Below are 27,536 nucleotides of genomic sequence, written 5' to 3' on the forward strand. Positions count from 1 at the left end.
AAACTTGTTTAAAGTATGTATTAAATGAAAATATGAGATTTATTTGAAGAGAAAGAATGGCTATGGTGGAAGGACTAAATTGGAATTTATGTAAAAGTTACATGGAAAATAAAAGAATATGTTATTAAATGATATGTATTGATGATCTTAAATGTTAATTTTTCCGTAGCTAACGTAGCACCAAAAACGCCATCGAAGAAGGGAAAAGAGAAAGTGAACGAAGATAACAAATAAACTCGAGAATTACGGTTTATATTTTTATAAACTAAGCTTTTAAATTAAGTGTTGTATGTATTACTTTATTATGTTATGGCAAGTAAATTAAAGATAAGTATTGTTATATTTGAAATGCAATAGCTGTTATATGAAAAATTGAAAGTGAAATGAAAACCCTATAAACAGTGTCGGGCTAGTCGAATATAATTGGCATGCCATAGGATTGGAAGTGTTAGGATATTCCGACTTTGTGTCGATAAGGCACTATGAGTGTCAATTACTGTTACTGTTCCAGATTCGTACCGATGAGGTACTCTGTGTAACACTATTGCTACCGTTACTGTTACTGTTACAATGTATTTCGGCTTCGGTCGATGAAACACTGTATAATATCCCGGTGTGTGGGTTGGATCCGCGTATCCGTTCAGGTCCAGGTTATGTTAATAAAGGTAAACTACTGTACTAAACACTGAAAGATACTGATTGAAACTGTATTTTCTTACTGAATATGATTTTATTGATACATGTTACAATGATATAAGGATAATTGAATGAAAATTTTATGAATTTCTTATTGTTAGAATTTACAGTTATGTTTAAATTGCATATTAAGTATTGGTTTATAGAAATACCACTGAGTATACTCAGCGTACAGTTTGCTTTCATGCGTAGGTTAAGTACAAAGTGACTAAAATCTCAACATTCAAGCCAATTCCCGAACTCAAATACTTGGTGAAATTTTCTATCCTAAAGAATGGCATGTACCTAAGTTGTTTTGATGTTATTTTTTATATATAAGGGATATTAGTAAAGAATGCTGATTGTTGGATCATAATGTAAAGTGTATGAAATAATATAGTACATTTTGATCTAATTTGAATGGTTCTTAAAAATAAAATATATATGATAGATTGTTGTACTAGTAGTTTTAGCGTGTATTAGATATGTTTAATTATGTTTTGGACTGGTTGAATATTTTTATTTTAAATTGCTTGTTATTTAAGGTTTGCAGGGCTGGTAAACTTGAACTATAAGGTTCATTTTGAGTCCACACGGCCTGTCCCACGGGCGTGTGATTAGACCGTGTGCGACACACGGCTTGCACACAGGCATGTTGATAGGCTGTGTGTCCTTTGCACCTAAATTTTGTAAAACAGAATACCACACGGGATGAGTATACGGGCGTGTGACTTGGCCGTGTGAAGTTAGTTTATTCATGAGTAATAAGTCAGTGTTGTACACGGATAAAGGACACGGGCATGTCCAAGCCATGTGAGTCACATGGGGTGACAACAAAAGCGTGTCATGGAGACACAGGCATGTCTCTTAGGCCACACGGGTGTGTGATACTGTTCATTAAAGGAAATTTTACGATTTGTATAAAAAAAATTTATAAGTTACCAATTGAGTCTCGGTTTGGTTATAACATACATTATAAGTCTCGAGAGCCCATTAAGAGACAATAAGATTTTTTTATAAACTGAATTATATTTTTTTCTCTATTAACTGTAATCGAACTGTAGTGACTGGTAATACCCCGTAATCCTGTTCCGGCTACGGGATAGAGTTAGAAGGTGTTACAAAATCCCTGAACTCTTTCTATCCTATGGCATGCTATTTATATCTGACTCATCCCGGTACAGTTATTAAGGTTTAATTTCACATTTCATATGCAACCAATATTCAATATTAAGTTTTCATATAATCGTATATACACATGAATTCAATTCAATCTATAACAATCAACATCCAACTTTTACATTAACACATATATTCATTTCACTCAACTATCAAAATGTCAAATACTCACCTCAACACTTATCATATGTATTAAATTGAATTACAACAATAAACAACTAAATTCGGATTATAGAAATACAAACTAGGAATTCAGAGCTATTCGACGTCGACTTTATCTTTCCCCTTTTTAGTTGAGGATCCTGGTACAACGTTAATTACGGAATTAAAATAGTTAAAATTTATCAATATAACACAATTCAATTTCATATTGAATATTTCAATTTTTACTCAATATTTACCTAAATTTCAATTTAGTCCCAAAACCAATAATAATTTTTATTCTTCACATTTAATTCTCTATTTTTATACAAATTCCACTTTAAACTAAATTTAACTCCCTATTTTCACTTAAACCCCTAAATTTTTAATTTTTCACAATTTAGTCTCTATTATTCAAAATTTACAATTTATTCTACAATTTAATCCTTTTTCTCTTCTAGCTTAAAAATCTATCAATTTAATCCCTAATACTAAAATTATTCAACATTAACAACACTTGAAAACTTAACAATTGTTAAAATTTCGACATGAATCAGGTAATACTTAATACCAGGATTCTAAAAACATACAAATTACAAGAAAAATGACTAAATTAACTAACCAATTAAACTTAGAAATTTTTGAAGCCATTAGGCCGTGAGTCTGCTTCTTTCTTTCTTTCTCTTTTTCTTTCTTTCTTTTCTTTCTAATTTTGGTTTGGCCTTATCTTTCTTTATTTCTTTTTCTTTTAATACTTATTTGTTTTATTATTATTATATATAATGTTAGTCCCACTTAAAGAAACAATGGTAAAATTAGTTCTTTAGTCCCTTTAATTATTCTTTAATTTATAATTCAACTTTTATCTTATATACAATTTAGTCCTTATACCTAATTACTTTTAATTTATACAAATTCACTTAACCGAAATCTAATTAACTACACAACTAGCTTCATAAATATTAATAAATATTTACGAGTCCGATTTACGGGAACGGGGTCCCGAAAATGTACTTTTTTCTTTCAATTTGGTCCTTTTTAATTAATTAACTATCGAAACGTTAAAATTTTTCAACGAAACTTTAATACCACCTTAATGACACTCCGTAAATATTTATAAAAATATTTACAGCTTAGTTTATAAAAATAAGGTCCCGATACCTTATTTTCTAAAACCACTTAAACTTAATAAATCTCTTATATAACATAAATTATCAAATCAAAGACCTTTTTAAAAATCACATTTGATTTGTAAATATTAAATAATAATATTTGTGAACTTGCTCGTCAGATTTGGTGGCTTCGAAACCACTATTTCCGACACCACTGAAAAACGGGCTTTTACATCTGACTTCCTTAGTGGGACCTTCTCGATTCAGAGAGGAGAAGACAATTGTTTGGAAATTTGATTTTAATGGACATTTCCCCGTGAAGAGTACCTATGCCCTTCTATATCAGTATGACGTAATCACCCATGTGGTTTCACCTTCGCACAAAGCATGGACTAATCTAGGAAAACTAAAACTCCTTTAACCCCTAACAATGATAATAACTTTCCCTTTTGCAAAAATAGTAGGGAATCCATTAAGTACCTATTCCTTGAATATAGTTTTGCTCGAGCTATCTAGTTTGGTTCTCCTCTTGCTCTCCAATCATTGGAATCCGTATTTCTTCTTTATCATCCTAGTTTCTTCAATGGCAATCATAAGAATTCAAAATCTTTATGATTCTATAATGAACTTCTTCCCCCTTGACAGTTAAGAATTCAAACATTTGAGACTATTGAAAGTCCTCTTTCCTGCTAGACTCTCTTCTCTCTCTTTACATTACCTATTGCAGGTGAAATAACATGATTGGTGGAGATGTCATTGTCAATACCATAAAGGCTCTCAGTCTTTATCCATTTAAAGCTTCAAATTTACTAACAAAATCTAGGTTAGACTTCATTTTCGGTTCTATTTTTATTACTCTAAAAAATCATAATATTTCTTCTTGTAGGTTCTTCAAAATATGAAAAAAATGGTTGAATATCATATGCAAGTATATCGAAGTGAGATGGAAACTTCAACTAATACTTAACAACATCAAGCATCTCCTCCAAATTTTTTTTGGGTAACAAAATAAAAAGAAAATCAATTACAAACTAATAGTAGAAGCAGGGTTGGATAATAGAAAATGTTTGTCTAAACATATCTAATCATCAATCAATGAAGGAGCAACATGAAAATTCGAGCACCAATAGAAAAATCTTTCATCAGGTCAGCCAAAATATCAGAGACACAATTCACCTCTTTTGGCATTTTCTCCATGACCACTCTCCACTTGCATATGCATAGTTCTTGGATTCACATCTCCAAATCTTTTTTTTAATTCCCTTTGATATCACCATGGATACCTTTGATAGTTAGAGCACAATCAAGTATCAACAATAACATTTTCCCAATTAGCCTCCCATACTAATTGGAGACCATCATACATAGCTCAAAGCTCAGTTTGCTCTACACTACATCTCATCATGTGCCAATACTGCTAAACAGGCAAGTTTCAAATTCGGATTACAAGCGCATCTACATTTAGTTTAAAAGAACTAGTAGGCGGTGAAACCCACCTTTGATCCCTAATCTAATTCATAATACCCCAACTTAAATTGACATGCTTCTGCTTAATGGATCTAGCCCAACATCACGAGGAATGAATCACATTGATTATGTTAAAAAGAGCATCTTGGAACAAACAAAAATTCCTTTGTTTCCAAATCCTTCGGCAAACAATACTAAATAAAGATGGCCAATCCACATCTTGAAAGACTAAATCAAGTTCATTCCTCAAATTAGTAGAAAGCCAATCCTCCAACGAATAAGAGAAAAATCGAGACGATAGCCTCGAGCGGATGATCTGCTCCTACATTTCTTTTACCTTACAATAGTCCCGTAATACATGAATACAAGATTCTTCAACACTCCCACAAAGCTTACACAAAGGGTCCTTTGATAAACCTCTCCTACAACGTTACGCATTAATAAAAAGATGACCCTTAAATACTAACCAAATGGCAGCAGCAAAAATTACCATTAGTAGCCCAATTTAAAATAATAATTAATAAGGAGGCAGACAATAATTAATAAGATTCTCCTACCCAATCAAGCTTCCATTTAACCTCTGGTGGGTTTAGGGTGCTTTTCATTAGAATACCATAAGCTTCTTTGACAGTAAAATTATCATTAGTGGCCCAATTTGAAATAATAACATCAGGACCTACTAGGGGAAGTCGGAGCCAATGTACCCGCAATATAAGTAAGGAATATCATTATTTAAAAAACACCGCATATAATCCCAATTCCAGTTACCCTCCATAGTCACTACCTCTCGAAAGGTGATAGATTTATCAATAAGAGAAGGAGTCAGACAATAATTAATAAGAGAACTCATCTCCGCTAACCAAATATCTGTCTAGAATTTAATAAGGATAGTCTTCAAAACATTTACTACTTGAAATATCCTCAGGACAGTCTTCAAAAAACTTATACTTGACTCGAAGCACCCTAACCGACAAAACTTTGCTTATTAGTAAGGACATTTCCTCCAATTTATCCACGGACCAATGGACAAAAACCATTTATTTTGAGAAACCAAATAATGTAGCACGTTTATTAGCTCTTCATGGCCCTAACTTTTCTATTGGTTTGTACAAAAGAAAAAATATAATATTGATTGGCTAAAATTATTGGATGTAACTCTTTTTATAACTTGCAATGGAGTGATAGCTGAAATCAGAGGTTGTTCGAGATCGTGACTAGGCAGTAACCATTCACACCCAATCTTATTGCAACCGGTTATATATGAAGCCTGTGTTTGCAAAAGCTTTGGTAAACACCCCTTGAATAACCAAATCTATCTTTTGCCATACTTATGAGTTTTAATCTCTTTTTTAACAAACGATAAAGATGGCGAAACACCCACCTTGAAAAACCATATCTTTTTAATTTTGACCTCTTCTCCTTTTTAACTAACCACTGCTGTCGAAGGCAGGTTTTTTTTTTTAAAGGTTATAAACAGATGCGAGAGTATATTTTCGCTAGAAAATTTTTATTGATGTTAATTTACAAAAACTGCTGTGATTTGTTTAGGAAGAATCAACATAAATTTATTTTGTATATTTAGATTTTATTAATAGAATTATATAGGTGACGTTTTTCGGATTATAAAAAAAAAAAGATGATAATCGGAATTAAAATATTTTAATATCTTTTTGCAATAAATAAAATATAATAACATTGTATTAAATATTATCCCTTTAATAATAAATAATTTGTATAGAGAAATTATCAACATATTTAAATAATCTCGATACCAATTTTTTTTTTAATTTTGATTTAACACGAAATTCATCTCATTTTCAATATTATAATGTTAAATAATATGAGTTTCAAAAAAAATGATAGGATTTAAATAAGCATTAAAATCTAATAAAAAGTCTATCCAATAATCTCTAAATTATGCTGATTAAATCTTAGTTTGATTGACATTGTATTGTTGTTGATATAAGAAGATATGAGTTTGAATACGCTAAAGCGTATTATCTTCTTATTTAAATATTTGAGAAAAATTCCAGATAAAAATACCAAATGTGTTTGTCTGTGGTTAAAGCAAGGATGGCAATGGAAGGGAATAAACATTTATCAAATTTATTTGTTTCATCATCCAGGTTGGAGAAAAGCCAACTACTTACCCTAAATCCGTAAAACAACAAATTGGAGTGAACCCACCTAGTATTCAATAAAGTTGTCCTAAAAAAACAGAATAAAGTAGTAGTAAAAAGCAAACAAAGGAAAGAAAACAAATAATTAAAATTAAAGATCCAGGTAAGAGAAAGTTGATCACTGGAATATATACTAATAAACAACAGGGTTTGTTCTTCACTCACTGCCATCTATTTGCCAGTTTGTAATTTTTTTTTTCTTTAATCTCCATTAATGCAGCCAATATCACCTCTGGCAGCTTCTGTTTCACACTCATACATCTTGTGACCAAGATCTGTCTCTCCCACTCACTTATGTTTTTTTTCCAACTCTTTGTTATTCCTCTTCTCCTTTGTTCTAATTTGGGTTCCCACTTCAACCCACCATTTCTAAAAAGCTTCATTGATTGAGCTTGGATCAAATTCCCTAAGGAAACCATGCAAGACACCATTGGCATTCCTGCTTGTTTTTCATCGGGTGAGAAGCCTGCTGATGATCCCACAGCAGTAACCAGGTCCGGCCAGAGTGTTTTCATGTCTGTTTTCAGAACAAAGATTGCCGACCAGTGTCGTTTAGTAACTATCACTTGGTACAAGAACCTATTGCTCCATGGTCTCTCGGTATCAGTTGAAGGACCCCGGGGAGAGAGTCAGTATGGGTGTAAAGTCGAGCTTAAGCCATGGTGTTTTTGGAGAAAGCAAGGATCCAAACGTTTTGTGATCGATGGTAAACCTGTTGATGTGTTTTGGGACCTCAAGGCTGCTAAATTCAATGGCGAAACCGATCCCATCTCCGAGTACTATGTTGCTGTTGTTTGCGATAAAGAAGTTGTTTTACTCGTTGGGGATCTAAAGAAAGAAGCTTATAGGAAAACTGGCTGCAGGCCTGCACTTATTGATCCCATTTTGGTTTCAAGAAAAGAGCATATATTTGGCAAGAAGAGGTTCTCAACAAGAGTTAAATTTCATGAAAAAGGTGGGTTTCATGAGGTTTCAATTGAGTGTAAGAATAAAAATGTGGATTCTTTAGGTGGGGTGGTTGGTGTTGAGCCTGAAATGGAGATCAGAATTGATGGGAATTTGGCCCTTCATGTCAAGCATCTCCAATGGAAATTCAGAGGGAATGAATCCATTAATGTTAACAAAAGAAGATTACAAGTTTACTGGGATGTTCATGATTGGCTTTTTAGCCCTGGGTTAAGGTATGCCTTGTTTATATTCAAGCCTGTTTCATCATCAACATCATCATCGTCCACACCATTATCATCATCATCATCATCACTGTCATCTCAAACAGGGAGCAGTGGTTCATTAGAAGGGCTTAACCATGGTGGCTCATCAGAATTTTGCTTGTTCCTTTATGCCTGGAAGATTGAATGACATCACCATCAATACCATAAGATTGTGAACCAAAATGGGGCTTCAATCTTTCGTGTTATGGGACATCATGGTGTGGTGAAGGGATATTGACTCCATTATTGAGCAGAAAATGGAAATCACAGCTGGGATTCAAACAAGTGGCTCAGAATTGGACAAAGCAACGCACATTGTATCACATTCATATACATGCTCCAATAATTCCCACATCTAGCTGTTTTATGAAATTCTTTCTTTTATTTCTTCTTTCTTGATCTGTTCTAGATAAGTGCGCAAGCTCATATATATAATGACGATAAATTTATAATAAAATCATTAAACTGCAAGGCTTATCTGTGATTATGCACTGCACATGGATACAACTTGCTTTCCCCTTTCATTGTTTGTTTACCCTCAATGACTTGAAAATCTCCACTTTGCTCTATTATTGTAAATGGATTAACTTCAGTCGATGAAAATTACAGTAATATACACTCCATCATCTTTGATGAAAGAATTGATCTTTTAGAAATATTTGTCTAGAAATCGAAACAAAAATCGGTGCTTTTCATTCGATCTGTGCCAACAAGCGACAACATGTTGTCATAAACGTCTATATACCCGAACGCATTGGTCCCAGGAGGACACTCTAAAGCAGCATCAAGCACCCTGTGATGAACTCCACGAGAATCAACTGAATATCCTCCTTGATGATTGTGTCCGCTGAGGCAAACCTTCACACAATCGTACTGGTGAATCAGGTCCATTACTTGGTCGTAGTTCCATAAAAGTGTTGTTTTGCTTGTTGCACCTGGATCTAATGGCACATGACAACATATTATCACTTTCTGTTTCATATTTGTTGCATCCTTAAGTACATTATCCAGCCATTCCATTTGCTTATTTCCGACTGCTCCATTGAACATAACGAACCTTCTATCAACACCCTTCAGTCCCTCTGGGCTGTTTTTATCTGAATTCGGGTTTTTTTCACTCAGGATTTTCAAGGCCTCCAGTCTATTCGGATGGTCATGAGGCCATCCAATTGCACTAATATCATATCCATCCAATACAACAAATCTGTATCCCAGTGTTGGTGAAAAGTCATAGTATGCGTGAGTGCAATCATCACCATGATTCGGGATATTCAATAAAGGAAGCAACTTATCCCGTGGGAGATTGTAAAGACAGTGATTTCCAATCATGTGATACACGGGACCATGAAAATTTTCAAGCTCACTGACTACTTTCTTCACAGCATTTAGAGATTGATCCTTGGGACACTTCCCATCAATAATATCTCCGAAATTAATCACAAAGTTAAGATTCTTGTGGTCGTTCCAGTTCTTCACTGCCCTTTGCAAAACAAGAATACTATGTCTATAATACCGAGGAACACCAAGGAATGAGTGACCATCAGGGACATCCGCATACTGAACATCAGAAATAACACCAAAGGAAAATAGAGGATAATTGCCTTGCCCGTTTGCTAAACGGTTTCCTAAGTCCTTGCAGAAATCACTCCTTACACCTATTATATTACCAACTCAATGATTAACTTTAAAAGGCCGAATCAAGAAAGAAATTAGTAATGAAATGGATTCCTTGGAAAACGAAAAATAAAAGTTGTCAGAAATGAATTATCACAGGATAGGTACCAAGTGAAGCATAGAATGTCATGTAATTAACAGCTATCAGCCCATTACTGAAAAGTTAGAGCAACGTAAATAGAAACAAATGCATTCAACCTAAATGAAGCAGTATTGCACAATTTAGCCATCTGAGAAATCAAAATCCCATAGCATATATTCACCATTACTCCTGCCTTTCAGGTTTCTCATCATGTTGATCGTTGCAGAAAGTCCGATAAATCGAAAAAAAGAAGGCTTCAACTAAAAGGCTTTTGGTCACAAATGGAGGAGAAGTTTTGGAGACTAATTAATCTACTCATTCAATAAAACTAGGCTTATGTGAGCGCATAAGTGCACAACAAAACATCAAAAATAGACAATGCCAAACGTAAGGAACTTTTAAGAAATTTACAGTTGAGAAAATTTCTAAATCGATTCTCAAGTCCAACCTTTAGGATTCTAAATTATACAAACTGCACACTATTTTAGAAATATAATTCGCCATCAATGACATGAAGACTTAAGAGCATTTGAAGAGACTACTCTATCCTCCTAGACCACATCATGAACAATCATTCTGAACTAAGAGGATACTTACAATTTATTCCAATATCCATCCTCAACTCCAAACTACTATAGCACTATTCGGGTCAGCGTTATGAGTTCGACATGAGTATAAAAATATTCTTGTACCCTTATTCAAATCTATAGGATACGGATACTTCAGGGAAAAAAATCCCAGTCTAACATATTCTCCAGCTAAGTTCTCCTCACGTAATCACGAATACTATTGAGAAAATGAAAAAAATCCTAATAATTTAGTCAGTTGGTGGATGAATTGAGGGCAGATTCTCAGAGTAAATGTTAAAAGACAAAGCAACGCGGTTCATCCAAAGTACTTCGACTTTCCCTTAAAAAATCGACAACCGTTTAAATTAAACGTGAAAATCCCAGATCAAAACTGCAAGGAAAACCCCAGATGCGAGACAGATCGAGATAAGCTTAATAAGTTTCAACACTCAACACGTTCCTCTCTCTCTCTGCTTCTTAATCATGAAAAAGGAAATTAAGCTGTATGATATAAAAATATCTGAAGCATACATAACGGAAAACTAATCCTCAAACAAAGCTGTGATATGTATATATATATATATATGTTGGTTTTCAACAGAGAAAATCAAACCATATTTATGCAAGAAAAAGTGAAAAGAGAGTGTAAAGAATAACCTGCTTCCATTGTGTTGATTTGTATGGAGAAACGAAACCTCCAAAAGATGTGGGTTGTTGCACAGATTGTGACTGAAAATGGTGAACAGAGAGGTGGCGTTGGATATTGGCGAAAGCTTTCCTTCCGGGGGTCAACTTCTTTTTTCTGCTTTGAAATAAATAATGTTAACTAGAAATAATAAAGTTAGGTTAATGAACGTTATAACATTTTGTGCTAGAAATTCCATATTTTTACGTGTTTTTTAAGATTTTATATATAAAATTATACTTGTAAAATTATTTTATAAAAACAATAATTTTTAGTCAATGATACAATTTAATTGGAATCCCACAACTTAACCTATCTCTTAGGCAATTGTATAAATATATAGATAGTTGGATTCTTTTTCTTTGGTTATTTTAAAATTTGAAAAAATTTGAGTATGTATATTAATGTTGTCTTTAATTAGACCCATCAATCAAATTGGTTGAATAAAGAATTGGTTGAAGTATATGCCGATAAGAGGTCAAGAATTGCTCAAATCAGTCGAATTGGAAATTGATTGTCTAACTTGTTTAACCACAAATTCGATTCTAAAAATATTGATTTAAATTATTATTTATGTGATTGGCTGGATTGGTATCACCTATTAACCACATAGTTGTTAAATTACCAAAAAGTCAATTTTAAAACAAAATAAGATATGCTACTATAAGACTGTTCATGTCTTTTTATATGAAATTTTAAAATACACATAATATTGGATTTGAACTAATACAACACGGTTTTCAACATATCAATTTTACCATTTAAATTAAAGCCTTGATTGTTTTTATGTCAACAAAAATATTCTTTCCATAAGAATGTTTGGTAGAAAAAATAGAAAGAAAAAGTAATTTTATTTCCTTCCATTGCTTAGTAGAGTTAAAAAAAAAGAGAAAATAAAATATTTAACAAATATATAATTTAAATTAACATGCATCTCTCTCATTTTTTCAATTTGAAATGATTAATTTTTATACATCAGTATAAAAAATATCATCTCTTCTAATTTTTTCTAAAACCAAGCACACTGAAAATTTATTTTCTTTCTATTTTTCCATTCTCTTCTCTATTCGCTATATTTTTCTATTTAACCAAGCACACCCAAAATTATTTTATTTATTTTCTACAAATGTTAAGAGTAACTAGGAACTTTATCATGGGCATATATATTTAGGAAAAATTTATGTTTAAAAATAAAATATAATAGATAATGAAATCTATGCTTTAAAACTAATTAATAATAGCATATGTAATAGGTACGATATTAAAATAAAAAAATTAGATTAAATTGTAAGTAAAATAAAATTTAAATACATAAATGCATTAAATTAAAAATGCTAAATGAATATTATTTATTGATCATAATGTTATCATTAATTTTAAATTTGTGTCGAGTTAATTTGTGCTACAATCTCAATCAACAAAATTATTAATATTAAAAATTCTATCACACACTTATATGTGTGGAAACCATGTATGTAGAATGCATGAGTACATTTATAAATAACATACCATAAATAATAATAGGTAAGGCTTGAAACTAATAAAAAAATTATGTAATATTTACTAAATTAAAATAAAATTTTATTTAGATTATGAATAAAAAGAAATTTAAATTGGTAAATATACCATATTATAAATCTTTTATTAATGAATTGATGTTTTATAAATATTTGTCTAGAAATCGAAACAAAAATCGGTGCTTTTCACTCGATCTGTGTCAACAAGCATTGAGCACTCTGTTTAACGAACCTTCTATCGACACCCTTCAATCCCTCTGGGCTGTGTTTATCTGAATTCGGGTTTTTTCACTCAGGATTTTCAAGGCCTCCAATCTATTCGGATGGTCTTGAGGCCATCCAATTGCACTAATACCATATCCATCCAATACAACAAATCTGTATCCCGGTGTTGGTGAAAAGTCATAGTATGCGTGAGCGCGACCATCACCATGATTCGGGATCTTCAATAAAGGAATAACTTATCCCGTGGGAGATTGTAAAGACAATGATTTCCAATCATGTGATACACGGGACTATGAAAATTTTCAAACTCACTGGCTACTTTCTTCACAGCATTTAGAGATTGATCCTTGGGACACTTCCCATCAATAATATCTCCGAAATTAATCACAAAGTTAAGATTCTTGTGGTCGTTCCAGTTCTTCACTGCCCTTTCCAAAACAAGAATACTATGTCTGTAATACCGAGGAACACCAAGGGATGTGTGACCGTCAGGGATATCCGCATACTGAACATCAGAAATAACACCAAAGGAAAATAGAGGACGCTTGCCTTGCCCGTTTGCTAAACCGTTTCCTAAGTCCATGCAGACATCACTCCTTACACCTATTATTTTGTCAACTCAATGATTAACTTTAAAAGGCCGAATCGAGAAAGAAATTAGCAATGAAATGGATTCCTTGGACAACGAAAAATAAAAGTTGCCAGAAATGAATTATCACAGGATAGGTACCAAGTGAAGCAGAGAATGTCATGTAATTAACAGCTATCAGCCCATTACTGAAAAGTTAGAACAACGTAAATAGGAAATAAATGCATTCAACCTAAATGAAGCAGTATTGCACAATTTAGCCATCTGAGAAATCGAAATCTCATTGCATATATTCACCATTACTCCTGCATTTCAGGTTTTTCATCACCAAAAAAAAACAGAGGCTTTAACTAAAAGGCTTTTGGTCACAAATGGAGGAGAAGTTTTGGAGACTAATTAATCTACTCATTCAATAAAACTAGGCTTATGTGAGCGCATAAGTGCACAACAAAACATCAAAAATAGACAATGCCAAACGTAAGGAACTTTTAAGAAATTTACAGTTGAGAAAATTTCTAAATCGATTCTCAAGTCCAACCTTTAGGATTCTAAATTATACAAACTGCAAACTAATTTAGAACTATGATTCGCCACCAATGACATGAAGAATACAGTAAAGAGCATCTGAAGAGACTACTCTATTCTCCTAGACCACATCATGAACAAATCATTCTGAACTAAGGGATACTTACAATTTATTCCAATACCCAACCTCAACTCCAAACTACTATACCACGATTCGGGTCAGCCTTATGAGCTCGACATGAGTGTCAAAATATTCTTGTACCCTTATTCAAATCTATAGGATACGGATACTTCAGGGAAAAAAATCCCAGTCTAACATATTCTCCAGCTAACTTCCCCTTAGATGTGCATGCATAATCACGAATACTATAGAGAAAATGAAAAAAATATTAATAATTTAGTCAGCTGGTGGATGAATAGAGGGCAGATTCTCAAAGCAAATGCTAAAAGACAAAGCAACGAGATTCATCCAAAGTACTTTGACTTTCCCTTAAAAAATCGATAACCCCATTGAGTAAATTAAACGTGAAAATCCCGGATCAAAACTGCAAGGAAAACCCCAGATGCAAGACAGATCGAGATAAGTTTAATAAATGTCAAGACTCAACACATTCCTCTTTCTCTCTGCTTCTTAACCATGAACCTGTTGGGTTCACAAAGGGAAATTAAGCTATATAATTTTAAAACATCCGAAGCATACATAAGCTATGATATGTAAATATATATACATGTTGGTTTTCAACAGAGAAAATTAAACCATATTTATGCAAGAAAAAGTGAAAAGAGAGTGTATAGAATAACCTGCTTTCACTGTGTTGATTTGTATGGAGAAACGAAACCTCCAAAAGATGTGGGTTGTTGCACAGATCGTGACTGCAAATGGTGAACAGAGAGGTGGCGTTGGATATTGGCGAAAGCTTTCCTTCCGGGGTCAACATTATTTATGAGCTCGACATGAAATATTCAGACAATCCGATTAATTGAATTGGTATCATCCTTCAACTAAGTTCCAACATAGTCGTGAAATTACCAAAAAATCAATTTTTAAACAAAGTAAGAGATGCTACTATGAGAGTGGTCATTTCTTTTTTATATTTTTATATAAAATTTTAAAATACACACGTATTTAAATCAGATACAAACATATTAATTTTACCATTTTAATTAAAGTCTCCATTGTTTTTTATATCAACATAATTTTTTTTCCCATAAGTATGTTTGATAGGAAAGATGAAAAAATAATTTTCTTTCAATAGATATGTTTGGCGGGAAAGATGGAAAATAGAAAGAAAAAGCAATTTTTCCTTTTATATTGCTTGATAGGGTTATATAAATGAAAATAAATAAAATAAAACATTTGAAAATTACATAATATTGAACTAATATAAGTTTCTTTTTCATTTTGTCTCCTCTCATCTTTCCAATTTAAAAGGATTATTTTATATTCATTCGGATGAAAATGATCACTTTCTATTTTTCTTTCCTCTCACTTTTCTTGGCAACCAAGCACACTTAAAATTTATTTTCTTTTTACTTTTTACTTTTTTGTTCTCTCCTCCCGTCCTTTTATTTTTTATCCCGCCAAGCACACCTTAAATTATTTTACTATTTTCTACAAATGTTATGAGAAACTAAAAACTTTATCATAGGCATATGTGTGTGAAATCCCATATTGAGGACACAGATGTATGTTTAAGATTAACATAAAATAAAGAATTAAATATAATTAATAATAACAAATAGAATATGTACGATATTTAAAAAAAAGTAGATAAAATTGTAAGTAAAACAAAATTCAAACACATAAATACATCAGATTAAGAATACTAAATGAATACAATTTATTTATCATAATGTTGTCATAAAATCTAAGTTTGTGTTAAGTTAATTTGTGACATCATCTCAATGAACAACATTATTAATATTAGAAATTCTATCACACACTTATGCGTCTGCATGTGAATCATCCAGAATCCATAATAAAATAGACATTAGGGAGAAATCCGATGGTAAGCGTTGTGGATAATGCAGATTAGCTGGTCATAATTGGAGTAAATGCCTGCAGTGAAACTACCATATTGGACAATCGTCACGATCAGGTAGGAATTGAGCTTATGTAATCTAATGTACCTAATTTATATTCCAAAGGTTGTTCCAAGTTTTAATGTTGTAATGTATTTAATTTATATAACAAAAAGTACAAACTTTGTAATATTTAAATTGCAAGAAACCATTAAAATTGATGGTTTGATGGTGTGGTCCTAGGGGTACATTTCTGCGGGGCTCGAAGTTCATGTTGCGAGTGATCGCGGCAATTAACATCCTCTTTAGTCTCAAGTGGGGGTGTGCGAAACATGAAAAGAAAAATCATGTGCCCCAAATACCATCAATGAACTTGAGTCGGGACGAGTACTGTAATACCCCATACCCGTACCTGAGATCTGGGATAGGATACGAGGCATTACCGAAATTTTCAGAATAATTTCAATTAATTTATATTATTTAGTATTCATTTTCATGTTTCATGTAACATCCTTTTCATATATTCAATTCAAAATATCATATAAAATACGATACAATACTTAAATTTTCATATTTACATGCTCATTCAGGGTATCCGAACCTACCTGACTAAATTGCAGAAATACCAAGATTTAGGGGCATATTGGTAATTTACCATTTTCCCAAATTTCACCCAATCTTAAATTGATAATTTCATTCACTTTGTTAATTTAGATAATAAAACAATTTATTTCCCTTCAATTTAGTCATTTTTGACATTTTTACAAAATTGTCCCCTAAAGTTTTACTTTTTTCAATTTAGTCCATGAGCTTAAAACATGCAAATTAGCCATGCTAACTGAATATTCATATATATTTTTTCCTCCTCCTCCTCTCCATTCCACATCCTTAATGTATATAACATTCTTGTAAGTACGATTTCACAATTTACTTATTAATGCTCACATCAATTTGTTCACACGAGTCATAGTCACTCAATTATTTATAATTCGAGCTACAGAGCTCAAAATTAAGATCTGTAAATTTTCCCTAAAACTAGACTCACATATAATTCCACCATACAATTTTAAGAATTTTTGGTTTAGCCAATTAGTACAGTTTATTCATTTAAGTTTCCCCTATTTCACTATCCAACAGTTCTAACCTCTCTTCACTAAAAATTAATTATATCACAGTACAAAACTCGGATAATGTTCCCATTGATTTCTATTGAAAATAGACTCATTAAAGATTCTAAGCATATAAATTTGAGACTCTAATTAATTTTCTCCAATTTTTTGTGATTTTCCAAAGTCAAAACAGGGGAACCCGAATTCATTCTAACCTTGTCTCACAAAATTCATTATATCTCATAATTTACAAATCCATTGCTTACAACGTTTCTTCTATGAAAAACTAGACTCAATAAGCTTTAATTTCATATTTTGTTCATCTTCTAATTCGATTTCTACAATCTATGGTTATTTTTCAAAGTTAGTCTACTTCTGCTGTCCAATATTGTTTTAGTTCAAGATGTTTATTACCATTTTTCCTCTAAATTTCAAAGGTCATACAATTCAGTCCTTGCTCAATTAGCCCATCTATTAAGCTAATTTTTCTCAATTAAAATTTTATTCCATCATTCTAAACTATTACACAATCTTTGGAAATCAGAATTTTAACACTAAACCTTAATTCACAACTTTTTCACAATTAGGTCCTAAAATCAATTTCTATTGAAATTACTTGATAAAATCATCAAACAACAAAATCAAAGCTTCAAATTCATTTTTTTCATCATAAACAGCTAACACTTATCAATGATAGCTTTTAATTTTGTTCATAAAATCAAAAAATAATGAATTAAACACTTGGACCTAATTGTAAAAGTCACAAAAACATAAAAATCTCAAAGAAAAGGGTAAGAATTGAACTTGCATATGTCAATGAATGAAAAACCAGCAGATTTCAGACCTCCCATGGCGTTTTTGCTGAAGAAAAAAGATGATATCTCTAGATTTTTCAAATTTGTCTTGTTTTATATGTTTAATTTGCAAAATTTCTCATTTTGCCCTTGTTTCTCCTTGTCTTTTTTGCTGATTTTCTTGCCAAACCATCCAGCCCGTACAATTTGGGTCCAATTGCCTTTTAAATCCCTCTTTTTTAATCACTTAAACTATTTAATCACAATTTAATAAATTTTGCACTATTTTCAATTTAGTCCTTTTTAATTAATTGACTAACCAAACGTTAAAATTTTCTAACGAAACTTTAATACTAACTTAATAACACTCCATAAATATTTATAAAAATATTTATGGCTCAGTTTATAAATCCGAGGTCTCGATACCTCGTTTTTAACCAAATTTACCTGATAATTCTTTTAAAATCGCAAAATTCACTAATTAAAAATAATTCTTTTAAGTTCGCGCTTGGTCTATAATTATTATTTGTTAAAATTTCTAAACTTACTTGTCGGATTTAGTGATCTCGAATCACTGTTTCCGACACCACTAAAAAATTTGGCTGTTACAAGTACTGTACTGCGGTAGATATGACCCAGGAGGAGTGGAGTAATGCGGTGGATACAAGTCGAGAGGAGTGTTGTACTGTGGTGGTACTGGACTAAAATATCAAACCCGGAATAATATTCGTGTCCTAACGAGCCCAAAAAATAGTAATTGACCCGCAACTCTGGATGATAAAAACTATCACCAGAATATGTATGCGACTACTCGGGCTCAGGCTCCGACTCCGGCTCAGGCTCAGCCTCTACATCGGGCACTGGCTCGTATACCTCAAATCGATGCATATGTGGAGGGGGATTACAGTCGACTACCCACCAAGTAAATATAGTTTTCCCGTACTAGAGTATCAATGTATGTACTCTAACGATAGTTGCAAATCGAAAGAAATATCCATCTGGGGTCTCTGCGCCATCTGATTATCCCACATTGCAATATATTTATAATGCACTACCTCCCAATTATTGCCCCTACATGAAAGAAATGCACATTGGCAAAACCGGCATATGCTAGATGCAACCAAACTGTCGGAGTACACGATCCCCGTTATATCACTTGACTGTCTGGATATTGATAATTGGTGCGTTAATGCACCACAGGTGAGAATGAATGTGCACAGATGAGGGTATAATAACTGTAATTTTTGGTCTCTGATACGACATCCAGATAAATTGCACGATTAATAACATGGTTAAAATTTAACACGGTTCGAGTAAGATATATAAAGTAATTACATGTCACAGATATTGGAATAGCTTACCCCTTTCCCAGCATGTTGTTCAATCATCAGACAATATATTGGGACAATATATGACCTCCTGATACCCGAATTGGCACTTCATCTACGAAAACAAATTACATGTTAGAATAGTACCGTTAGAATATTATCATTAGAAAAAAAATCAATTAATTGCTATAACAAGTTAAATTTTATCACCTATTCACTAGTGGAAATACGTATGCTTGGTGCCTAACCGATACCTAGAATGGCATCCGGTAAAAAGCCCATGACTACAGCAATATAAGGCATCTGCCTATGTTTACGGCATCAGGCTTTGTCATCTGACAAAGCTCATGATACAACATAGTCAGAACTACAGAACCCTAACTATACGAGCGAACATTTTGCAGACTAATTAATAGGGGTAAATGCATCAAATGAACCCTATTGTTGTTCGCGTCCGGCATCAGTACACCCCCTATAATATGCATAATGTATGCTCGAGCTGCGCACATCACCTCTTGCTCAGTGACATTAATTAATAAATGTTCAAAATTGGCTTTCAGCCATGAAAATCTCAAACTCGTAAATTTGGATTCAGCATCGTTGGGCGAGACTCCTAGTAGGCTATAACAACAGGCAGCCAACTTAGCTATTGTACTTATCCCCATTATGGTACTCCTGTCGATTGGGAGCCCAAGTTGCAATGCAACATCCTCCAGAGTGACAGTGTACTCCCCACACAACAAATGAAAAGTGTGGGTCTCTAGGCGCCAACACTCTACCAATGCAGATATTAAATCATACCGCAAATCAAACGGCTAAATCAATATTGCTGACCCGAGTCCAGTTAACTCCAAGTATGGCATCAGTTGTTCATTCAGAGAATATCTTAAACCATTCATCTGACCCTTTAATGCGCGGTACGGGCCCTAATACTATTAAATTATAGAAAATAGTTATAATAACATAATTTATTTTCGTAAATGATGTAGAACTTTTTTTAATGGAACCCGTGATTAACAAATAATAATATATTACCATATTATTAATTGTGTTTGATATGTGATCATCGTTTTTAATCAATGAACCCATTACGATACCTGCAATTTCAAAATAAATTTCGGTAATTAATTTCTAAGTTTGATGCATTTTAAATATTTATCAAAATACTTAAATTTTATATATTGCTTTTAATTACAAAAAAATACCAAACGGTTTTATCCATATCATATTTTTTTGCTATACTACATTAACAAAATAAATATATCTTATAAATTTCAACTCAAACTCCAACTCAATGGTCTCATTCACAAATTTCATCTCAATGGTTTAATCTTTTACCTAAATAAAAAAAATAAAAATAACATGCCAATAAAAAAATATAACAAAAACATAACATAAACTATCTCAACATAATAAATATGAATATTTTTATTATTATTTTAAAATGATAATAAGTAAAATGTATTGATTTAAAATATAATATATATAATAACATGTCAACTTAATTATTGTCAATATATATATATTTGCATAGAAGGATTCAAAAGAAATTTCATTTATAATATTTATAAAAAACATAAAATAAAATTAAAAAACATAAACTCTTATTCTCAATTATAAAATCTTAAAAAATTAGAACATGTAAACTATTATTCCTAATTTATCTTATAAATTCCAACTCAATGGTCCTATTCAAAAATTCCATATCAATGGTATCATTTTTTGCCTACATAAAAAATAAAAAATATATATTAAAATAATCAAAATAACATGCCAAATAAATTACATAAAAAAATATAATCAACCTAAAACACACGGGATTTTTACTATAATAATATGAAAAAAAATCAAAATAGGATGCCCTTAAAATTATGTACGAAAATATGCCATTGCAAGTGATGGAGGGTGGTGCATAGGCGGCAACACCCTCAAATCCAAACACTTTCTGACAATTGCAGGTTAAAAAAAAGAATAGGACGAAAAACGTAATAAAATAAGGGTGGAGGGTACCCCACAGGCGACACCGGTCATTGCTCTGCACCGATGGGATTGCTCACTGCCTTTTCTTTTGTTTTATTATGTGTTTGGGGACCTTAAAATGGTCCCCAATTTCTTTGTGTGCGTGAGCGAAGAAGAAGAAAGGGGGAAGGAGAAGAAGAAGAAGAAGAAGGAGGAGGAGGAGGCGGCATAGGTGAGGGAAGAAAAAAGAAAAAGAAAAAGAGAAAGAAAAAGAGAATGAGAAGAAGAAGAAGAAGAAGAGGGTGGGAAGGAAAAAAAGGTAATATTTTTTTTAAGGAAATAATTTTTTATTGTTAATTTAAGGAAATAAATTATTTATATTAATGGTTAATGTTATTATTGTTGATTGATTTTGATTTAATTTTTAAATTTAATTTTTTGGAAGGTATATTTTGGTTAAAAGAGATATTAAGGTATGTTTGTATTTATTTTATTTTATATATATATTCATAATTTATTTTTAATTTTTATTGAAGTAAAAATCCTATCTATGTTATGTACAAAAATATTTTATTATTATTTTATTTAATTTATTTGGTAAGTGTGTTTTAGGTTAATTAGATATATTTTTTATTAAATTTATTTGGCATGTTATATTTGATTTTTATTTTATTTTTATGTGATGAGGTTTTTTTACAAAATAGTATAAAAATATTAAAAGAATAGCTTAATAGTATATTTTAAAAAATATATTTTAAAAAATTTGAAAATAAAATAAAAAAGGCCAAAATCAGAGTTTTTTACTAAATTAATATAAATATACTAAAATAATACATATGAAACATTATGTACTAAAATAATATAAAAAATAAAATACGAAAATAGTATATTTTAATAAATAAAATCCAAAAATAAAATAAAAAACAAACGGCCAGAATCAGAGTTTTTTACTAAATTAATATAAAAAATTAAAATAATACATTTGAAACATTATGTACTAAAATAATATAAAAAAATAAAATACGAAAATAGTATATTTTAAAAAATAAAATCCAAAAATAAAATAAAAAAAGGGCCAAAATCACAGATTTTTACTAAATTAATATAAAAAAACTAAAATAATACATGAAACATTATGTACTAAAATAATATAAAAATAAAATACGAAAATAGTATATTTTAAAAAATAAAATCCGAAAATAAAAATATAAAAGGGCCAAAATCAGAGTTTTTTTTCTAAATTAATATAAAAAAACTAAAATAATACATTTGAAATATTATTTACTAAAATAATATAAACAATAAAATACGAAAATAGTATATTTTAAAAAATAAAATCCAAAAATAAAATAAAAAATAAACAGCCAAAATCAGAGTTTTTTACTAAATTAATATAAAAAACTAAAAAAATACATTTGAAACATTATATACTAAAATAATATAAAAAATAAAATACGAAAATAATATATTTTAAAAAGTAAAATCCGAAAATAAAATAAAAAAAATAAACGGCCAAAATCAGAGTTTTTTACTAAATTAATATAAAAAATACAAAAATAATACATTTGAAACATTATGTACTAAAATAATATAAAAAATAAAATACAAAAATAATATATTTTAAAAAATAGAATCTAAAAATAAAATAAATACCAAAATATATTAAACTACATGCCGGGTATATTATATATATTATAATTTAAACCAAAACTTATTATCATTTTAAAATAATAATAATAATATTTGAATTTGAATTGGGTATATTTATTTTTTTAATGTAGTATGGCAAAAAAAATGCTGTCGGAAAAACAGTTTGGTATTTTTTTTGTAATTAAAAGCAATATATAAAATTTAGTTATTTTGACAAATATTTAAAATCCATCAAACATTGAAATTAATAACCGAAATTTATTTTGAAATTGCAGGTATGACAACGGCTTCATTGATTAAGAAAGATCCTCACATAGCTGACACAGTTAATAAAACGGTAATAAATTGTTATTTGTTACTCATGGGTTCCATTAAAAAAAGATTTATGTAATTTACGTAAATAAATTATGTTATTATAACTTTTTCTGCAATTTAACATTGTCAGGAATCGTACCGCGTATTAAGGGGTTGGGTGAATGGTTTAGGATATTCCCCGGATGCACGACTGATGTCGTACTTGGAGCTAGCTGGATTCGGGTCAGCAGCATTGATCCGGACGTTTGATTTGCGGTACGATTTAATATCCGCATTGGTCGAGCGTTGGCACCCGGAGACCCACACTTTTCATTTTCCGTGTGGGGAGTGCACTGTCACTCTAGAGGATGTTGCACTGCAACTTGGGCTCCCAATCGACAGCAGTCCGGTAACGGGCATAAGTGCGATAACTGAGCCCAGCTGCATTTTGTTATAGCCTCCTAGGAGCCTCACCCGGCGATGATGAGTCCAATTTATCGGGTTTGAAATTACATGGTTGAAAGCAAATTTTTAGCATTTACCAGATAATGCCACTGAAGAAGAGTTGATATGCGCAGCTCGAGCGTACATTATGCATATTATAGGGGGTGTATTGATACCCGATGCGAACAACAACAGGGTTCATCTCATGTGTTTACCTCTATTAACTGATTTGCATAATGTTCGCTCGTATAGCTGGGGCTCCGCAGTTCTAGCTATGTTGTATCGTGAGCTTTGTCGGACGACAAAGCCTCATGCTGCAGACATAGGCGGATGCCTTATATTGTTGCAGTCATGGGCTCTTTATCGGATGTCATTCTTAGCATCGGTTAGTCACCAGCCATACGTATATCCACTAGTTAACAAGTGATAAATTTTAACTTGTTATTAATTGATAATTTCTTTATAATGATACTATTCTAACGATACTATATTTATTTGAAATTTGTTTTCGTAGATGGGGTATTTATCCGGGTATCGAGAGGCCGTACACTGTCCAGATATATCGTTTGTTGATTGAGCAACATGCCGGAGAAAGGGTAAGCTATTCCAATATTCGCGACATGTAATTACTTTATATATCTTACTCAAACCGTGTGAATTTTAACCATGGTATGCAGTTTATTTGGATGCCATATCGTAGACCAGAAATTGTGGCTGTTATACCATCTTTTGCCTACATTCATTCTCAATTGTGGTGCACTAATGCACCAATTATCAGTTTCAATGTAGTCGAGTGGTACCATGTGGATCGAGTACTACGATAGTTTGGTTGCATCCAGTATATCCCGGATCCGCCAAAGGAGGTGGGGAAGGTTTACGGCATCAACAAGAGAAGGAAACATGGAATGCATTGGGGGGTTGTGCACCGGAGATATATTGCGGTGTGGGATAATCGGATGGGTCGAAGACTCGGATGGATATGTCTTTCAATTTGCAACCATCACCAGAGTACATACAATGGTACTTTAGTATGGGAAAGTCATATTTACTTGGTGCCTAGTCGACTGTAGTCCCTCCGCACGTGCAGCGACATGGGGCATACGAGCCAGTGGCCGATATAGAGCCCGGTCCACAGCCAGATCTCAAGCCCGAGCGAGAGGTGAAGCCCGAGGCACAGCCTGAGGCTGAGTCCGAGCAATCGCATTCACATTCGACTGATACTTCTTATCATCCGAATTTCCTAGACAACGACTATTTCCCGAGCTCGTTAGGGGGCGAATACCATTACGGGTTTGATATCTTTGGGTCGTCTCCATCGCAGCACAGCACTTCTCTCAGCCTGTATCCCCCTCAGTGCAGCACTAGCCTCGGCCTATATCCACCGCAGTACTCCACTCCTTCTAGGATGTATCTGCTGCAGCATGGCACTCCTTCCGGCTCAAGTTCATCGATGCCATTCAAGTCATATGATTTTTCTTCCATGTATCAGACACCCTCACCTGCGACTGAAGAGGATGTTGGTCATCGCGATCACCCACAACGTGAATATCGACCTCCGAATAGGTATACCCCTAGGACCACACCATCTAACCATCAACTTTAGGGGTTTATTGGGTTTTGATATTAAAAAGTTTGTATTTCTTTCTATATATTTAATTAGATTAATTGGAATTTTCAAAATTGTAACAAAATTTGACCATAACGTAAATTAGATTAATTTGGACTTTTTGAACATTAAAACACTAAAACTTAACAAACTTAGTCTTGTAATATAAATTAAATACATTACAACATAGGCTCAATTCCTACCCGATCGTGACGGTTGTCCAATATGATAGTTTCACTGCGGCCATTTACTCCGATTATGACCAGCAAACCTGCATAATCCACAATGCTTACCATCGGATTTCTCCCTAATGTCCATCTCATTGCGAATTCTGGATGATTGCGGACGACCTCTCAGATTCCTGCGTAGCCCTCTGTCTGGGACAAGCTCGAAAGTCGTCGAAGGCACCTCCCACGTAGACAAGTCAGGCAGGATGGGGAACTCATTTTCCCAGACACGTAACGTGCGCTCGAGTGTGTACACATCATCGACAAATTGTTCAACATTAAGGTTCACCTTAGCACACACTGCCACGACATGCGCACATAGATAATGAACTGTTTGGAACCTCCTGCAATCACACCGTCTGTTACGGAGATCAACTCCATAGGACCTATGTGGTATACCGGGTTGACGACCGATGGTCTCTGTAACATGAAATGTTTCATGGCGTCGTGAATATATTTCTACATTCATCGACCTCGCCATCCGATGGTTTGCAACCATTGTATCCCTGACATATTCAACAAACACGTGTCCCGCCTCTATCTGGTTGACTTGTTGCTGACTCATTCTTGGCATCAAGTTGCCAACCTGTAAAATATAGCCGAAAAGACAGATGAAATCGGAAGATGTCGTGTTTTCAACAATATAGCGTTGACCCCCTCCACTAAGTTTGTGCTTATTTAACCATAACGAAAGCCCTCATCAAAACTTTGAGCCCATTGCCACGGCTCCATAGTACCTAACCACTGTTGGAAAGATGTGTTCATTTGACCCTCCATATCACTCTCAAGTCGAGCCATTCTTTGGCGAAAAATATGTGGCTCCAACTCGTGCGCTGTATATGTATTAAGGAAAGATAAGTTACAATATTGGCCTAAAGCATTAAAACATATGTTGAAAAGATAAGGTAATCATTTACCCATTTTCACAACTTGTCTCTTCCAGTCTGCATTCTTATAATCTCGATTAAAGTTAGCCGCGATGTGCCGGATACAGTAAAAAGATCTCTATGGTACACCGGAACGCCTAATGGTGGCAATTAATCATTTCCCTCTATCGGAGATGATGCAAATATTATAGTTGCTAATAACATACCTCCACAAATTGGTAAGGAAGAATTCCCACGATTCCATGTTCTCTTTATCTACGATGGCAAATGCTATCGGGAGCAAGTTCTTGTTGCCGTCTTGAGCAACCGCAAAAAGTAATATCTGTGTATATTTTCCATATAGTCAGGTCCCATCTACTTACACAAACGGCTTGCAGTGGGGAAATACGCGCACACATAGATCAAACGTCCAGAATATCCGATGGAAAATTCTTTTTCCTGGCTATAATTGGTCATCCGGGCCGTAATAAGGTCGTGTCTATAACTCAATGATAGTCCCTGGTACGTACTCCCGCATAGCAATTATCCATCCCTGTAACTCGTTATACGATGCATCGAAATCCCCATACAATTGCTCCATTGCCATTTGTTTAGCTATCCATGCCTTTCGATATAATACTCGATACTGAAACTGTGCCTGTATTTTGGCAATCAGTACTGAAACTTTAATGGTCGGCATATCCTTCACCATTGGCATGATAAACGTACAGATAATTTTAGAATCAAGTTTTCCATGGTCTTCAGTCATACGTATTGATGTGCATGTGTGAGGCCCAACAAATTTGCGTATCTCCCACATCTGCGATTTTTGAATAAATACAGCTCATATACGCCAATTACAGCCTTCCGCCGACTTCTAATACTCTCCAATATATAATGTCGGTTTAGACACTGCAACTTTGTAATCTACTGATATATTCATGTTATACCGCTTAATAGCAAATACACACTTTTCTTTACTTTCGAATCTCTAGCCCACCAATAACACCTCATGCTCAGAATTTACGGCCAGCCGGTGAGCAGGAAGTATTTCAGGGTACTCCAAGAACTCAGCTTCATGCGCCACATTGGGGTCTATGAGCGACATGTGTGGCCTAGGGTTATTGTGTATTACAATATGTTGCATCTGGTTCCCCACTGAAAACGCGTTAATGTTTCCATCGTCATTCACATCTTCATCATCAATATCATCGGGGACATCGTCCACATCGAGATCACTATCACTATCGACCTCTTCATCACAAGGATCACTATTATCGTATCCATTATCACCAACCACATCAATATTGGGTGTAACATTAAGATCGATATCGATCCCACGTATAGTCGATTCACTATCAACGTATGATATTGGAGCCACCACGCACGGTTCTTCAGTTGCATGT

At 33.0% G+C, this 27,536-nt stretch overlaps 2 protein-coding genes and 1 pseudogene across 2 annotated transcripts; 1 reads left to right on the forward strand and 2 right to left on the reverse strand.

Moving 5' to 3' along the window:
* Window positions 1-6,690: 6,690 nt before the first annotated feature.
* LOC107946573 (uncharacterized) lies at window positions 6,691-8,487 on the forward strand. Its single transcript, XM_041083249.1, has 2 exons — window positions 6,691-7,935; window positions 8,031-8,487. The coding sequence occupies exons 1-2, from the start codon at window positions 7,172-7,174 to the stop codon at window positions 8,056-8,058; spliced, it is 792 nt and encodes a 263-aa protein (XP_040939183.1). The 5' UTR covers window positions 6,691-7,171; the 3' UTR covers window positions 8,059-8,487.
* A 24-nt stretch (window positions 8,488-8,511) lies between these two features.
* On the reverse strand, window positions 8,512-11,150 carry LOC107946572 (manganese-dependent ADP-ribose/CDP-alcohol diphosphatase). The gene is made up of 2 exons (XM_041083248.1): window positions 10,948-11,150; window positions 8,512-9,620 (listed from the first exon to the last, which is right to left on the reverse strand). The coding sequence occupies exons 1-2, from the start codon at window positions 10,955-10,957 to the stop codon at window positions 8,629-8,631; spliced, it is 1,002 nt and encodes a 333-aa protein (XP_040939182.1). The 5' UTR covers window positions 10,958-11,150; the 3' UTR covers window positions 8,512-8,628.
* A 1,438-nt stretch (window positions 11,151-12,588) lies between these two features.
* Window positions 12,589-14,851, reverse strand: LOC121211047 (manganese-dependent ADP-ribose/CDP-alcohol diphosphatase-like; annotated as a pseudogene).
* Between the last annotated feature and the right edge of the window lie 12,685 nt (window positions 14,852-27,536).

This window comes from Gossypium hirsutum, chromosome A12 (assembly GCF_007990345.1).
Source record: "Gossypium hirsutum isolate 1008001.06 chromosome A12, Gossypium_hirsutum_v2.1, whole genome shotgun sequence".
Taxonomy (NCBI): domain Eukaryota; kingdom Viridiplantae; phylum Streptophyta; class Magnoliopsida; order Malvales; family Malvaceae; genus Gossypium; species Gossypium hirsutum.

Bases quoted from the DNA above. Each gene is read 5' to 3' on its own strand.
- LOC107946573 (XM_041083249.1), top strand. From the start codon at position 7,172: ATGCAAGACACCATTGGCATTCCTGCTTGTTTTTCATCGGGTGAGAAG. The intron at 7,936-8,030 runs GTATGCCTTGTT...CATCTCAAACAG, and splicing joins CTTTTTAGCCCTGGGTTAAG to GGAGCAGTGGTTCATTAGAA.